Here is an 18,136-nt window from a genome sequence, read left to right as displayed (position 1 = left end):
ATAATGATCAATAATGATATTACTGGTGTATCTATTTACTATACCTTTTATTGTTATTTTCAAATGTACTCTTTCTACTTATTAAAAAAGTTTGCTATAACACAGTATGCTATGTTACACCAGGAACAGTCTCATAGATCTCACACACACTTCTATTATATTATATTATCAGTAAGCTTAGCATACATATCCTCTCAGTTTGTGTAAGTGCACTCTGTGGTCTTTCACAAGAACATCATCTGAGGGGCATTTCTCAAGCACATCCCTGTCATTAAGCAGTGAATAACTATACATATAAGACTATGGATTCACAATAGTGTATGAATATACATGTTATATCAGACATTACATATTATATATATTATATGTATATATATTCACAAATATAAGAACACACATTTTTTTTCTTTTTACACAAGTGCTATTTTTCTATGTATACAGCAATACTTTGCTTATTTTTTATTTTGAAGGTGATATTTTGGTGACTTTCCCCCCCCAAATCAGTACCCACATAGCTTCTTTATTCTTTTTGTTGTTGTTGTTTCTTGTTAATTCTCATCCGAGGATATTTTTCTTCATTGATTTTTAGAGAGGCAGTGTAAGGGGTTGGAGGAAGAGAGAGAGAAAGAGAGGAACATTGATATGAGAGCTACACATTGACTGGTTGTCTGCTGTCGAGGATTAAGCCTGCAATGGAAATGCATGCCCTTGAATGGAATTGAACCCATGACCCTTCAGTATGTAGGCCAATGCTCTAACCTTAAAGCCAAGCCAGTCAGGACTTTATTTTCAATAGCTGCATTGTACTCCATTGTAAATTTTAGGGCTGCTCTAATTTATTGAACCAGTTTTCCTGTAGGTTAAAAGACCCAGTCTTTTTCTATTATAAACAATACTGCATTAAAAATCTTATAAAGCCCTGGCTGATGTTGCTCACTGGTTAGAGCATCTGACTCCACACCGGATGGTTGCAGGTTCAATCCCCAACCCTGGTTGGTATTCATGTGGGAGGCAATTGATGTGGCTTCCTCACCTCGATGTTTCTCTCTCTATCTGCCTGTCTATATTTTTTTCTCTATCTCCTCTACCCCCACCCTTCTACTCTTTCTAAAAATCAATGGAAAATAATAGTGTCACTCCTTGGATTAGGATTTAAAATTTTTTATATGGGTAGCATTTCATACATGTTTAAGGATATCTGTATAATAAATTTCTAGAAGTAGAATTGCTAATCATAGAACATTTGCATTTAACATTTTCATAGATAATTTTTATCAAGTTTTACCAATTTCTATGCCTATCAATATGAGAGGCTCTGTAAACTCATATCCCTCTCAATATAGTGAGTTATCAAGCTCTTTTTAACCTTCTAATTTGATTGGGGAAAATAACATCTAATTGACATTTTTTTAAAATATGCATTTTATTGTGTTGTGTGTTTTTGGTTTTTGTTTTTTTTTGTTTTGTTTTTGTTTTACAGAGAGGAAGGGAGAGGGATAGAGAATTAGAAACATTGATGAGAGAGAAACTCAGTCAGCTGCCTCCTGCACAACCCCTACTGGGAATGTGCCCACAACCAAGTTACATGCCCTTGACCGGAATCAAACCTGGGACCTTTCAGTCTGCAGGCCAGTGCTCTATCCACTGAGATAATCCAGTTAGGGCTTCATATTTTAATTCACACTAATTATATTATCATTAAGCTTAGCATGTTTTTATGCATTTAAGAACCACAAATGTTTCCTTATCTGTGTCTACTTCTTTCCTTTGCCCACTTATCTGTTGTATCCTTGAACTTTTTTTCTTGCTTATTTGTAGAATAATTTTTGTTTGCTAATATATTATGGCAGCTAGTCCTTTGTTTTTTGAGATTCAGTAAATTTTTTCTTCCAATTTTTCATTTGTCCTTTGATATTATTTTCATTTTTTTTCCTTGTAGAATAATTTTAATGTAATCAAATTTATCTTTCTTTTAGCTTTTGTGTCAAACTTTGGGAACCCTTTTCCAGTCCAAGATTGCCTAAATAAATTCCCCCTGAGTGCTGAGGATAGATACACTTGCTTGATGGGGAGTTTGAGGCAGAAGGTCCAGAAACAGGAGGGCCACAGAGAAGGCTGGAAGGGAAAGCCTGCAGAAGAGGGAAGTCACCTGATGGATGATGTCACAGCCTAGGACCTAGACTGCCAATTCAAAAGAAAAGCAGCGAAACAGGACCAGGGTGACTACTTCTCTCTCACAAGCGGTTCCACCCGTTGCAACAAATTTCCACAAATACCTTGGTCATCCCTGACTGAAAATGGATGACCGCATTCCATTTTCATTGGATACCTTCGCCAAGCAAAACAGCTATTAAGAACATTCTCTTATCAACCAGAAATCAAGTAGCCCATCTCCTTAGGTGACACACATGAGTGAACAGGCCGCCCATCCATCATGTGCACGGTAGCATCGGCCGTTCCCGTTCACTGAGTTGACTAGGAAAGCCTTCTGAAAGGCTGCTGTTTGACAACTCTGGGAAGGAGCAGGGGCTCTCCCTTGTCACCTGAGAGGACCTCTTTCTCCCATCCAAAGTGTGGTCTTGCATTGTTGTGAAAAGTTCCCATGCCTGCAGCCACACATACCAACACTGCTTAATGGCCGCCAGTACTACTACATTTCAGACACCTGGGAACCAGCTCAAACTTTTCCATCAGGTTTGAAAACCAAAGTAGTCTTGGCAGATGGATGTTGGAAGAGAATAATCACAAAAGTAACTACATGCAAAATTATTTTTCTCTCATCATGATACGACTATGAAAAAAAAAAAGTATATCACAGGAGATAATGACCCAATCACGAACTTTGAATAGCTATCACTAGTAGTTGAGCTGTGTGTTTATGGATGTGGGATCATTGTTTCTTTCAGATACTTCACATCTCTTAAATCTGACCAAATGAGCTATGAACACCGGACCCTATCAGACGAGGGGTCACTCCAGTAGCTAGTTCTTCACTGTGCTTCACAGCAGTGTTAGGGAACTCCTCTCTATCTCTTGCCTTTGGCTTCTCAAACTTATTTCTGAATGCACAAGAAGAGTTTCAATTTGGTCAATTTATTGAATGGAAAAACTGTGGGCTTTGGAATCAGAAAGATTTGACTCAAATCCTGGTCTTTTCCCTCTATGGCTTTAGGCTCATTCCTAACCTTATGTAGTGTTCCCATCTGTGAATGGGTATCTACAAATAATGTGCTACAACAAACCACCCCAAAACTTAATGACCAAAAACACCAAGCATTTATTTATCTCATGAGTCAGTGTGTTGGCTTGGTGTTTCTTTGGGCTGGACTGGACCAAGCTGACCTTGGCACATTCCATTAGCCAGGTTCATGTTGGGGAAGTGGACTCCATCTCTCTGGAAAGAGCTGCACAACGTTGTAGATACAGGGAGAGATGAATTGTGGTCATTCTGCAATCTACCTCATTACCTTATATGAATAAATATGATAATCTATGGGGACTATAGTTATTATATCACCTGAAAACATTTGTTGAGTGCCTTCTGTCTGTAGAGATTAGTGAGTAATGTAGAGATTAGTGAGTCCTCATCCCTAGACTCCAGAACCATACACTCATCGTAAAGGAATACACCAAAGCAATTATAGGTCACCTTGCAAAATGTAAAGTGTCTTATGAGAGAAACAGATAAAACACCATGGAATCTCAGAAGAGGGAGAGATTAGACTAAAAGGCTCCGGGAAGCGACTCTGGTCCCAATTTGGGCTCTGCTCAATGTTTCCCTCTATTTAATTTTAATTATTGATCTCCCCAGGCTATCAATAATGGCATGGTCCAGGAAATCCAGTCCAGACTGGCAAGGCATTTTAAACCAGAACAATTTGAAGCAAATTAAGTATTTGAAAATTGCCAGCCATCCAGATCCTACACGCCCAGGCTTAGATGGCTGGAGCAGAACCACCTCGCTGTCTTACAGGATAATAGTAATCCTCCCCAATTTACTTCTCTGGTTAAAACAATTTCCACTAATCCAGGAGTCTCTCAATCCCATTAACTTAAACACTTGGTTCTCAGGGACAGCCTGAAGGTACAAATTATACTTTCAATAGATTTCTTTTTCTGAAAATAGCTCTTTTTTAAAAAAATATGTTACTCCTCACTCTTTGGAATTTTGAAATGATTGAATTAACAGCATGTTGGAGAATTAGAGGGGAAAAAAAACAAACCTTAAAATTGGGACAGAGGCTTCCCCAGGCATGGGTATTAAAGAGCCTGCGTGGAGCTGGGTTCAGGTGAGGAAGACTTTGGTTCTGTTCTCCTGGCAGTTGGTGACATGCCAGGGGACCTCAGGCAAGTTCTCTGGCTGAGTCTGGATTTCTTCAACTCTGACCAGGGTATGATTATCTCGGGCCTTGATCCTTCACATGTGGAGTCATGAGCTAATGTCTGTTCTGTGTACAGACTTTCTTGAAAGGAAAAGTGCTACCTAAAGACAAGGTGCTTGTATTACTGTAAGGTGCTTGGAATCTTAATAGCTTTTGCAACTGCATCCAAAGTGGAATTCTCTTTGTAAATGCTACAAATGACTGAGAATCAAAGCTAAAGAGGGTTTTGTTTTGCTCCCCTCCTGTGACTAGAGTAGGATGACCGCACATTTTTAGAGTGTACCCAATGTGCCCATTTTGTGGAGAGCTCCACCAATTTAAAATCCTAGACACTGAAGTCCTGTGTCCTTAGGTGCTGGCTGAGACAGTGCTGCTTTGCTCTTTGCAGGATGGTGATTTTCTTCCTAAAAGTCTAATTGGCTAAATTGTTGGTCAACCAATTAAGAGAGTCTTTAAGTTAAACATAAATACTTGGCTTTGGAAGGCATTCACTTTTGTTCTTGGTTAATAATATACTGGGCTGTATCAATATTGAGGTTGCTGGCCACTTTGGAATTCTATGACAAAAACAAGAGTTTTAGTCTGCCAACTCCCTTTCCCCTAGATTCTTAAATGGCATTAAACTTTTAAGTTTATTTAAACCTTTGTGTGTGGGGGGATGGGGGGGTAGTGGTGGTGGTGGCATATAACTATTTGAGTTTTCCTAAGCTAGTGGTTTGTAGAGGAACAGTGCTAGGCTGGTTTTGTAAGACTCATTTAGAGAGAATAGTTTGGGGGGAGGGGGCCCAAGACTCTGTATTTGTTTAACCTGCTCCCCTGCTGGGAGCATTAAGTACCCTTCAAGCTGTATCTATGGTAAGTATGAAAAATCTTTGCCAGGTAGTGATACTTACTGTCTTGATGTTTCCATTGACTGGGCACTAACTAAATTAGTCTCCAAATATTATCCTAGTTAATTCTCTCATCACAGTCCTGCAAGGGCATTGCTATTATAACCTGTTTATAAATGAAGAACTGAGGCTTCAAGATGTGAAATAATTTGTCCAAGGTTATAAGCCTAGTATGTGACAGAGCCAGGATTTGAACATGACTGATGCTAAAGTCAGCACAACACCTTTATCTCTCTTCTATGCTACCTTCCATCTAGCCTGTTTCAGGATCACATAGAAACTAGGTAAGGACACAAAGGAAGTGTGAGATATGATCCTTGCCCTTGTAGGAAGTCTACTATCTAATCACAATGAAAGTAAAAACACTTACTTACTCATTGATGGCTAAGAACATGTGAACCATAGAATTAAGTGCAAATTGTAAGGTAGAAAAAAAAAATTTGGGGGGTCTTTTCGATTGAAAACTGAATATAACTGTAGTAGCAGATTTATTTTATTTTGCTGTTGAACTGCATGTTGTTTTGCTGTGATTTAAACATAGTTTGAAATGGAAGTATTCTATTTGAGGCTCAAACACAAGAAGGATTTTTATTGATGTCAGCACCAGCAGGTTAAACAAATATAGATTCTTGGGCCCCCTACCCCCAAACTATTAATTCTCTCTAGATAAGTCTTGCATAACTAGCCTAGTACTGTTCCTCTACAAATCACCAGCTTAATAAAACTCAAATTATATGCCCCCCTCCAACACACACACACACAAAGAGATGAAATTTGTGCATCAAATATTCGGTTTTCTATATTTTATTCCCCCCTTGATCTGGTTGGGGCAGATGTCATTTAACCTTTCACAATACCATGTTGAACAGACAGTCCGGAGCCAGGAGTAAATTAGAAAGGTAAAAGGAACTGGAAATGTTCCTCTTAGACTTAACAGGTTGGACTAACCCTCCAGTCCTAGCAGATATTTACGTTGCTAAGGAGATAAAAGCACAAAAGGCCTAGCCTGGGTGAAGAATCGATTTAGGAAGTTTATAGGGCTGGAGACAAATCACTAAACCTGGGAGAGGCATTTCCTGTTGTCAATAGAAGACTATGCTTAGTAGCTAAGTACTGCAGGAAAGGGCTACCAGTGTTTACAGCAAGTAAAATCATATCCACTGTAGAGTTCTTGGCTCTTTGTTCACCTTTCTTTCTTCTTCAGGAAAAATCCTGTTTTATTCAAGAAGGAAATTAGATTATCCAATAGAGGAACAATCTTGATTTGTTCACTGTTACATCCCAGCACCTAGCTAGCACTTAGCTAGTTTGGAAGACATTAGTTGCTCAATAAATATTTGTTGAATGAATGAGTAAATGGATGGATGGATGAATCAGTGAAGAAACAAGTGAACACAATAACATTAAACTCCAGTTTAAAGTGAGGAGTTTTAAACAAAATCCTTTCTGGCCATCTGGTTTTCCAAAGTTCCATGCTAATATACTCCCTATGGCTCTAGGAAACACCCAGTACAACTTAAGTTCATTCTCAGGGTGTACAGAAGTTAACCAAGATTTTATTTGTTTTGCAAGAGTCAACAATACACTCTTAGGCTGCCATGGAATTGCAGCTAGGAAAGCATCTTTCTTGGATCTCTTGTTTCTTCTGAGTGACAGGTGACTTTGAGTTGGCCAGAGACAATTACAGCGCAATAGGCTTTTACTACAAAATGGATTATAGACTATGAAATGAGAGTGTGCATGGGCCATACAAAGGGGAAAATTAAATGGCAGACAAAGACAGATGACACAGCAGGATGAGTAAGAAGGAAAAATTGCCAGAAGGCACTTTTGAGGGGAAAAGCATAGAAGGAAGAGCAGCCAAGTGGAAGCAGAAGAAAAGAGTGAAGCTTGTTGATGTCGTTGGAAATCTAAGGTATCTGCAGCTCCCGAAAGGAAAGGAAATGAAACCTCCGTAGGAGATAAGACCACGTTCTGAGCTAAGCATTTTCCAGCATGCTTCCTTTTTCTCTACTGTGTCTTTGCCAACTTGTTCCGAAGCTGGAAATACTAGTAAACAGATTCTTTTGTTGCATTGAGCCCCCATAGAGTGGCAGGCACCATGAATGAATGAGGGAATGCTAACTTTGGATCCATTCATGTGGACTTGGGGAATATTCAGGGTTGAGCCACTTTCAAATTTCTGTGAGGACTTTGCACTGACCCTAAGAAGATCCTGTCTCCCCAATAACTAGCAGGGATGTTTCCTTTTTATCTTTAAGAAAAACAAAACAAAAATGAGAAGCCCTGGAATTTGGAAATTACTGTTCGTCTGTTGGAAAAAATTGCTTCAAACTTTTTTTGGGGAAAAAAAAAAAGGTTCTATGCTAATCTACTCACTATGGCTTTAGGAACACCCGTACAACTTTAAGTTCATTCCCAGGGTGTACAGAAGTTAACGAAGACTTTATTTGTTTTGCAAGAGTCAAACTGTTCTGTACTGGGTTGTTTGAGGAAAAAAAAAAGTTGTATTTGAGTATGGCCAAGTTGTTTGAACTTTCCTAATGTGTTGTAGTATTTCTGATACAGAGGCCTCTTCTTAGTCTGGAACGATCTTTCCCAGGCCCTGATCCTTTGAGGTTCCTTCTCCACATCTGGAGAATGTCCTGTTTCTCAGTGCTGCCTTATAACCCTCTGTTTTCCTCTGTGGTACCTCTTATCACATATTTAGCTTAATGTCAAAATTTATTTAACAGTTTCAATATATTTTCCCATTTATTGGCTTATTATTACTTCTTTGCATACAACTCCTTCTAGATTTAACTTTCTTATTATTCAAATAAAGAATTTAGCACAAAGGCTGTGAGTGGATTCATAACAGTTTTACTCTAAACCAACAGAAAATGGAAACAACTGAATGTCTGAGGTAAATGGTTAAACAAAGTGTGGTACATTGATACTATGGGATGCTACTCAGCCATAAAAAAGAACAAACCATTGATATACACAACAAGCTGGGTGGACATGAAGGGCATTTTATGAGTTCGTATATGTAACATCCTTGAAAAAACAGGATTCTAGAGATGGAGAAGGGATTGGTGGTTGCCAGTATTACGTATGGTCGGACATTAGGTGTGGTTGGGAAGAGGGGATGGGTGTGACTATTACAAAGTAGCATGAGGGAGATCTTTGGTGATGATGACATAGTTCTTCATCTCAGTTACAGTAGTGGTTTCATCACATCTACATATGTGATGAAATGACATAGGATTCTACACACATTGTAACAATGTCAAATCCCTAGTTTTTATATTGTACCATGATTACCGATATTATAACCATGGAGGAAAACTGGGTGAAGGGTACCTTGGACCTCTCTTGTCTTTACACACCTTTTTGATTTCCTGTGTAGACATTTCCTCCCACCCTACTCAAGGTCTGGATGGACTACAAGGATTCTAGCAGCTGTCTGAGCTATGGGGAGAAGTGTTTCCACCCCTTCCCACAGATGGGGGGCCTCTCCAGGCTCTCATGAAGGCTTTAGGGGAGGAATTCTCCTGGCCACATCTTTGGTTTTCAAATGAGCACTGACACTACACCCGCAGTCCAGAGGGCCCCTCCGCATCAGATCCTGCTTGCCATTTTCTTCATTTTGGGCACCTGAGAATGTCCTCTTCAATCTCTGCTATGCATTATATATTTTTTAATGATATTTTATTCAGTAGTCTGCGTGTCTGGTCTGGATGGGATGATGTGGGAGGAATGATTCACAGGATAAAGAGGCGGTTTCTTTCCTTTTCTACTATTACCCCATCATAGTTTATAATCTTGTCTCTGTACTACTTTCCCAGTAGACTGTAGGTTCTTGATCATCCTTAGGGATCAGGTCAAGCTTTTTTAATCCCAGTTCTTATACATGGGAAATGACCATGCACATGTGTGTCTAATGAGTGAATCTCTAGAGTTCCATGGAAGAGACCCCACGTGTGACACTTTCAAGTAAGATAGTTTTCAAGACTCTTTGTATTCACTTTAAAGATGTGTGTCATCATGGTGCTTTGGTAGCATGATTCCTTTAAATACAAGAACTGCGTGTGAACTTAAATATTAGCTTAGCAGATTTAAAGAAAGGATAGTATTTCCCAAAGGGGGAAAGCATTTGTGTGTGATCGAGACTTGCTTCCTCTCCTCCCTTTGTGTCGCCCACCATCCTCTTCAGGTTTTAGAATTCGGGGACCAACCACTGATGGGGAGGAGTATAGCCTCTGGCACTGCTTCTCACACTGTGTTCTGCAGAGCTTGAAGTTCACAGGGTCCTCTGGGGCTGAGGAGGGCTGAAGTCCGAGAGCAGCCTCCACCCCACCCCATTTTGGCAGTTTGAGACACTGGCTCTGCCTTCAGACCCCCCTGGGTTTGACCACAATCTCCATTCCCACCCCAACAACCTTAAGTAGGCAAGTGCCTTAGTATGTCCTGTCTCAGGTTCTCCAATCTTTAAATGAAAGTGAGGATGGTACTACCCACCTTGTAGAATTGTTGAGAAGATCTCCAAGCACAAGGAGAGCCTCGTAGATATTGAGAAAATCTGGAGAACTTTTTTTTTTCTTCCAATTTCTTCTATCTAAAAAGATGAATAGCACCTGGCCTGTTAGCTCAGTTGGTTAGAGCGTGGTGCTAATAAAAAGATGAATAGTGCCACAAATGTTAGTATATTTAAAAAAAAACTTTTTCTTTCTCTAACAAATTAATGTCTTTGTCACATTTATGAGAAAGGCACTGGGGTAGCCACTTGACTCCTCACGCTCTCCTTTGTGACCACTGGGCTGGACACTGGTCTCATGAGTGTGCTGGTCCGTGTCTGTGTAACCTCACGTATCACTGGCTCAGGAGACAGGATGTGGCGGGGCGGGGTGCATTTTGGAAGAGCTTCTGCATCCTGTGAACGTTGGGTCTCTACCTGCCAACTGCTGAGACGAACCAGTAATCCTTTTGGAAAGCGCAGGCTTTTATCAATGAGGAGGATTCAAGGCTTATTTTTTTCCCCTCTTCCCTCCAAATAACACTCCCACTGTTCAAGCTTAAATACCAAAACCTTATGGTTTGCAGAACCAGTGCCAAGAAGTCAATCATCAGTGGAACTGCAAAGATAATAGCTCCTATTGATCAAATCGGGAGAAGAATGGTGCGCCCTCCTGCCGAGGTCAGGAAAGATAAGAGCTGGAGTTTTCTAAAACATGCTCCATTTGCCTCAATTGGATCAAACCGCATAAAAACACTTATGTTCTGAGAGAGCCGGTGACCAATTCAGGAAAACCTCACAAAAATGAAAAGATTGGCTTGGATTAGTAAGGCATGCGAAATAGAATCTTTCTAAAAGCACGGCATTTGCGTTATTTCAAACCCAGACAAGGACCTAGCAGCTAACTGGGATATGTCCACATGGAGGATAGCTACATCTGTCTTACTGGACCGAGGGGGCAGCAGAAAAGATCCCTGGGTGTATGTTCTGTGCTGGGCACTCTACAGGACCCTATGGCCCACTATCTAGCTTAATCCTTCCTGAGACAGCTTTATTGTTCCCATCTTACAGAAAATAGCTTTCTCATGATCACAGAATTATCAATGGCAGAAGTTAGTATTTTAATCTAGGTGTCTATTTCCATGAAATATTGTCCTGTGCCCTGATTGACATATGCTAATTTGCTGTTACCACGGTAATTTTACACAAAGAAAAGCTGCTGGTCTGGTATTAAATAGCTCATCCCTCAGCCATGATGAGAATAGAAGAGGAACTGAATCCATCAGTGGAGATACTACAGCAGGCATGTCAAACTCAAAGGTTAACACAGGCCAAACAAACAAGTCATGGGGCCTGCAGGCTCTGAGTTTGACTTGCCTATACTGCAGGGTCAAGACTGATGGTCATGACTCTCTCTAACACTGCTGCTGACTCTGGAATCGATGGAGGCCAAGTTGAGATGTGCTCAAATATTTCTAGGTAAACTTCAGCCTTCCTTTCATGAGATGGGTGGAGGGGGCTTATTAAACATTATTTTTGTGAGGGGAATTACTAATACTAAACTTTTCACATAAAATAAACCTTTACAAATGTGGCCCGAGATAATACTTTTCAGAGGGAGATTATTTATATTTCAAAATACTTGATCTGTTTTTATTATCATTTTATCTGAGAAGCTGAACATGCGGTTATCTAAAACAATAGATCTTGAGCCTGAGAACAGCATTCCTCCAAATCATCACAGTCCCTTAATGAGCTTGTGAATTGAAATGATCTCTGCTGTACCCCACAAACCGAGTGGTAATTATTGTCCAGGGACACATGGGGACAATTTCACTGTTAGCAGTGCCAAGATTCTATTCATTTGTCATCAGCCCTAAATTATATTCAATCAGTGATTGAATTATATTCAAACTAAGGTTAGAAAAACCCAGTGACATATTACAACTAACTTTCTATAAAATTAGTACCGCAAAAGGAAACCTGTAATGCTGGCAATGTAACTGTGAGCAGCAGTAAGATGGAGCTATGAAAATATTGAATGTAAATGTTGTCAAGATCTGTCTTAATCCCACCACCTCGCCACCCTTAGCTTCCGTCCCTGAAATGCCACCTTGGCTACCATGCTCTGTCCCTAAGTTCCACAAAGTGTGCACATTGGAGTGCTTGATGAACCTTTTTCTTTTTAAAAAATATTTTTATTGATTTCAAAGAGGGAGGGAGGGAGGGAGGGAGGGAGAAGGAGAAGGAGAAGGAAAGAAAGAGAAACATCAATAATGAGAGAAAATCATTGATCCACTGCCTCCTGCATGCCTCACACTGGCTATGGAGCCAGTAACTCTGGCATGTGCCCTGACCAGGAATCGAACCTTCACCTCCTGGTTCATGGATCAATGCTCAAACACTGAGTCACACTGGCCGGGCTGATGGGTCTTTTTCTAAGGCAAACCACAGTGGCCTGTGCTACCAAAAACATGGGGCTATTATTATTCAAAGTGCCACATGGGTGGTATCAGGATGGGGCCAGGGTGGAACTTGGGTGGGAGTCTGAGGGCCCTGCAGTGTAGACACTCAGCTCCTCCTGTGAGATCACCTGTGTAAATGCTCTTTGCAGGACAAGTGGCTGAAGCGGAAGCACTGCCTTTTCCTGGGCTGTTGGGTTAAGCAGTTTTCTTTTTTGGGTAAATTTTTCTTTTTGGTTTCATATTTGGAATTTTATGTGCTTTATGCCATACTTCAGGTACCCTTAAAAGAATCTATACTAACCCCCAGCCCCCCCAGGAGATAGGAGGCAACAGAGGCTATATGAAATAGGGAGGGCTGTATGGTCTGTGTACTTTCTTTCCCACTGGCTTCCTTTCCCACGTGGACAGCAAGGAGGTATGTGCAAACCAAACAACCCTTTTGTCTCAGCCGTGTGTGGCAGATTGATCGAAAGCTCAGGAGACAAGCTACAAGCGGGCCCCTGCAAAGTCTCCGCGGGTAAACATCCTGTCCTTGGCCAAGCTCGCTGACGGTGGCGTGTGGCTCCTACAGCCGTGTGGCAGACAGTCCCCATCAGCAAATAAGGAAATGTGGAAAGTGTGCTTATCTAGGTGAAAAGGTGAAGCAAGGGAGAGGTGAGGTGAAGAGCAAGTGGGGTTTGTTTCACAGACCTGAGTACTAGGCAGCATGGGCTGCTGGGAGTTGGGTGGGTGGCAGCGTCAGACAGACCTGGGTTTGAATCCCAGCTCTTTCACTTACTAAAGTTCACCTTGTGTTCGAACTCAGATGCATCTTAGTGGCTGCCTAGAGGACTGTGTTGAAAAGACACCAAGGCAGATCCCAGGTTTCCTAGGCAAGAAGGGCCATGATTGATGAGTGATGTCTGTATCAGATTGAAGGAAGAGGAACTTATGCCATGGGTACCATATCTCTAATGGCCTGGGCTCTGAGCACTCTGCACAGCAAGAAAGTTTCATAATATAGTGTGTGTGTGTGTGTGTGTGTGTGTGTGTGTAGAAGTCACCTAAAGGGAGATTAGTGCAATCCTAGAAAAATGTACTATGGTGTTTTTGAAATTTATCTTTTAAGTTCAGTTAACCACAGATGGCTCTCAGTATTCAAATGCTATTTTTGGTCTTGACTGAGGGCTTCAATATAGAGACATGAGTTTCTCTAGGAATACAAATGCTACAAATCCACAAACACGAATGAAATCAGCAGCAAAAGCAACATTGGTCTTCCTTATTTTTTTGTGGGAGGACTGTTGAAAATATCCGCCTAAGGCTGGCCTTCTAACAAGACATGGGAGAGCTTGTTTGATAATGTCGGACCATTTTTGCAGGGTTGGTTTTTTGTTAATGAAATATTTTCATTTTAATTTTGAAGCCTGTGTTTCAAAGACAACAACCTTCCAATCTGGCCTACAGATCGTTCATCTGGACAGCCTCTCCGAGGCAGGCGCCTCTGCCTGGCTGGGGCGCAGCCGTTCTGTGTAATAAGCTACGGAATGGCAGCGGTCACTCTCAGAAGGCAGGGCCTTTGGAAATCTCCTGTAATGCTTCTAACAGCCCATAAGTTACTGAGGTTAATGTTGCCCTCATCTCTCTCCCCTCCCTTCTTTTTCTTTTCAGAAACAGAGTTGTCAGTCACTGCTGAGTTAGTGCCTACCTCATCATGGAACATTTCGAGTGAACTCGACAAAGGTACACAGCGGGGACGCACTGGGGGAGGGGGAGGAAGGGAGGCGTGAAGCTCCATGTGGAACCCTGGCACAGCTACTTTGAAATCAACTGCTTTTTAGATCACTAGAAAGGGGTGGGGGCCAAAATAAATTCCCTGCTTGCTTTGTGATCATTTCACATTTAATGACTTGGAATTCTATTTTTTCTGGAGGGATCTTTTTTTCTTCTTCTCTCTCTCTTTCTCTTGCCTTTCCCTTCTTCCCTAAAATGTTCCACATGGTGAAAACGCTTCAAGATGTGAAATAGGGTTGTGGCTGACCTTCCTGACATTGCCTCTAGTGGATCTTATTTAGGAGATTTGATTCCGCCTGAGCCAGGATTGCTCAGAACTGTTTGCTGGGTGACCTTTTACAGGGAGTATTTGATACGCTTGCAGGGTTCAGGACAGAGTATGTGAAGGGTTTGTAATTGCTTGCGCATACAGATGGCAGCTTCCTCTGTGCACGCAGGGAGCAGGTTCGTACTAGGAGGTTGTTGTAGTATTAATGAAGCCTGGCCATATGCTAAGCACTGGCTACTCTGTAGAGAGCTTATATCCTGGAAAATCAGGACACATCTAAAGCCCCTGCAATGGTCTCTTATTACCTTTGGAGCCTTATTTCTCCTTAGTCCCCTCTATGCCCCTTTACCCATTTCCATCCAAATTTGTATTTCTGTTTATATAGCCTGTGCTTTTCTGCCCCTCTGCTTTTGTCTAAGTTATTCTTTCCATCTGACCCTCCTTCCTTGCCAATACCCACTCTCGCCCTTCTATAAGGCAGCAAATTCCTTCTCCTTCAAGTCTGAGCATAAAGTCTCCATGAGCCATAGTCTTACCTTATCCCTCTGCAGGAAGTGGCCTATTCTTTGGAACTCCTATAGCCTATTCCATGGTTTTCTCTTTGTATTTTCTATGTTATATCATGGTGACTTACATATACCTAGACACCTCACCATCAAACCTGGAAATTTCTTGTAGATATATCTATCTTGTTCTTTTTTATTTTTATTTATTTATTTATTCTTTGTCTTTGTCCCGATCACAAGATCTCAGACAGACTGCCATTCATAGAAAATCCTCAATAAATGTGTGGAATGATGGGGACATAGATGGATGGACCACATCTATATATGTGCCAATACATTCAACAGACTTACTGAGTTTCTAATTTAGTTTAGACATAATTCAAGGTTCTGGGATTTTAATAATAAAAGAAACTCAAAATTCATTGTCAAAGACTGCCTATAATGAACCCTAGCCAGTTAGTGTTGGCCTGCAGACTAGAGACTCCCAAGTTCTATCCCGGTCAAGGACACACACCTTGGTTGCAGGTTCCTCCCTGGCTGGGCCCTGGTCAGGGCTCGTGCAGGAGGCAGCCAATCGATGTGTTTCTCTCACATCACTGTTTCTCTCTGTCTTTCTCTCTCTCTTCTACTCTCCCTAAAAATCAATGGAAAAATATCTTGGGTAAGGATTAACCAAAAAAATAAATAAATAATTGCCTTTGATAATGAGCTCTCTATTATCTGTTCATATATTCACTGGGAGTTGTATTTCCTCTCTGAGGTGAGAGAACTGTACAACATAGTCTTAGGCAAAATTACTTTGCCGGCTATACTTCTTAGGTATTTTAAGGTGGCAGGATGAGGTGAGATGTCTTTTCAGCTTAAATCAAAGGACATTTGAAGTAATTTTTATTCAGTTTGATCTTGAAATTCTTTTTCTAATTAAGGCTTGAAACAGGGACTGTATGTTATTCTTCTCCACCTCCAGCACCAAGCACAGTGCCCAGGAGGCAGAAGATTTTCAATAAACATTTATGAACAGTTTTTAATGGAGAAGAAGAAACTTTAACTCTGTGCCTACTCTGTGTCAGGTGCTCCAAAAATGGGAACTTAATTGGCCAGCTCCTTATGGCACCAACAAGAAAAATGACATTATTGCCTCTACATGCTATTAATCAGATGCCAAGTGTGGCTATGAAAGGACATCAGTGTGTGCTGAAAGACAGCAGAGCTCTGTGAAGCCCCTAGCCTGCCAGCCTTCATAGTTCTGCTAGACCAGCATGTAATTAGCGGTGATTGCCTTTCAAGAGAGAAGTAGTGTCAGTAGTAATGAACCTACCAGCCAAAGGACTGAACTCAGGCATGACTCGAACTTTTTGTATGTTCAGCATGATCTTCCAGAGAGCATGGATGGCTTTCCAGGGATTCTTGGTATCTTCTTTGTCTAGAAGATCATTATTGCATGGTCTTTCATTCCCACCTCAAAGAAAAGATGATGAATTAATTCATTCATTGATCAAATCTTGATTGCTGCCTACTGTGTTCTGGGCACTGTCTGAAGACTTAGGATGGAAAGATGAACCAGACAAGGTCTTTGTCCTCCATAAAGGAAAGATTGATATCTGCGTGCTTAATCATAACCTTCTGGTCAATTTGATAGACTAGGTTGCCAAGGGACATATCAGCCAATGACAGAGAGATGCTGGTGAAAATATACAATGGGAAAAAAATCCATTGCCAGACTTACATCCAAAAAGTAGAAATCCCAGGTGCTAGAAACGAAGAGCAAACTCAGTAATGGAGCAATGATTAGTAAGAAGGAATTAAACAAAAGGTCTTATGAAAATATGGGCAGTATGTGGGATTCTTAGGGGCTGGAATTTCAGTAGTGGGGATGAGCGTCGAGGCCACAGCCAACAACCGCATGTGTAGCTACTGTCAGTGAGGAATGATAGGGCTAAGCATAAAATAAGGAAGATTCTGCTGAGGTCTCTGGTATGGAATTCTGTCAGCCACTTTGGGTCATGGGATTACCCATGAGAAATCCAAACCAAACCTACGTTAAACATGTGTAAGGGTTCAGGGTTCTTATTGTGCAGTGCACAAGCCACAAGCCAACAAGATAATGTAAAAACTTGGTCTGGAATTAATTAAACTGTGAGATACTGAAAAGCAGGTCATAAAAGTGTCTCAACATCTCAGTGCATATGGATCTCCCACCAAAATCAAAATTAAAAAATCAAAACAACAGCAAACTCCTGCTGATGTTAAGTTTACTTTTAAATATTACATGCAAGACAGAAAAAAATGCTCCTTAGCCATTTTGTTCAGTGGATAGAGCTTCTGAAACTGAAGGGTCCTGGGTTCAATTTCAGTCAAAGGAATGTACCTCAGTGGCATGCTCGATTTCTGGTCCTGGTCAGGGCACATGCAGAAGGCAACCAATCAATGTGTCTCTCTCACATCCATGTTTCCCTCTCTCCGTCTCTCTCCGTTCCTTCCAATCTCTCCAGAAATCAATGGAAAAAATATCCTTGGGTGAGGATTAACACACACACACACAGAGAGAGAGAGAGAGAGAGAGAGAGAGAGAGAGAGAGAGAGAGAGAGAGAGAGAGAAAGAGAGAGAAAGAGAGGGGGAGGGGGGAAATGCCACCATTAGTGAGAGCCAGCAGATCAAACACATGGAGAAGTTCATATCTTAGAAACTAAAGATAACAAATTTGAGAGTATAAATGTTAGAAAATATTTCATGATGAAAGAGGGCATAGAAACCATAGGGCAAGTACAGGATAATATGACAAAAAAAAAGTAGACATTTTAAAAGAACTAAATAGAAATTCTAGAATTAAAAAAAGTTATAGAAATGAAAAATTCATCAAATGAGTTAAACAGTGGATGCATTATTCAACAGAAGAGAGAAATGATGAACTGGGAGATACATTTGAAATAAAGTGGTGGTTAAGAAAATGGATTCTGGAGCCAAGGTAACTAAGTTTGCATCCTGACTCTGCGACTGGAATGCTGTATGACTTTGGGCAAGTCACCCAACCTATCTGTGCTTTGGTTTTCTCATTTGTCAAATGAGCTAATGAAAGTAACTACCTCATATGGTTGCTGTGAAAATTGATCTGGCTAGCAAATCTGATAAACTAATTGGAGAATAAGAAGTAGCAGCTGTTTCTGGTTAATGTGGTTATTACTTTGGGCTTGATAATAAATAAAAAAATCATAGGTACTTTGGCAGTCTCGCAAGGAAAGCATATTTTAGGCTTGGAACAGGAATTGCAGGTCCTGTTAAATCAGCCCATGCCAGCAGCTGCCCACAATGGCTTTACACACAAGTGTTCACCCACATAAGCGCCATACTTCTTA

General features: G+C 40.9%; 1 protein-coding gene across 2 annotated transcripts in view; it reads left to right on the top strand.

Moving 5' to 3' along the window:
- ROR1 (receptor tyrosine kinase like orphan receptor 1) overlaps window positions 1-18,136 on the top strand; it is a 390,155-nt gene that overhangs the window by 214,437 nt on the left and 157,582 nt on the right. The window contains exon 2 of one of the 2 annotated variants that reach the window (XM_036444659.2): window positions 13,886-13,957. In XM_036444659.2, coding sequence (XP_036300552.1) covers window positions 13,886-13,957 — 72 coding nt within the window. Of the gene's footprint in view, window positions 1-13,746; window positions 13,958-18,136 lie in introns of those variants that run through there. The other variant, XM_036444658.2, reaches the window with a different exon arrangement.

This window comes from Pipistrellus kuhlii, unplaced genomic scaffold (genome assembly GCF_014108245.1).
Source record: "Pipistrellus kuhlii isolate mPipKuh1 unplaced genomic scaffold, mPipKuh1.p scaffold_m20_p_2, whole genome shotgun sequence".
NCBI lineage: Eukaryota > Metazoa > Chordata > Mammalia > Chiroptera > Vespertilionidae > Pipistrellus > Pipistrellus kuhlii.
Note: the sequence above shows the minus strand (reverse complement) of the source record. Positions and strands in the feature narration are given on the sequence as shown.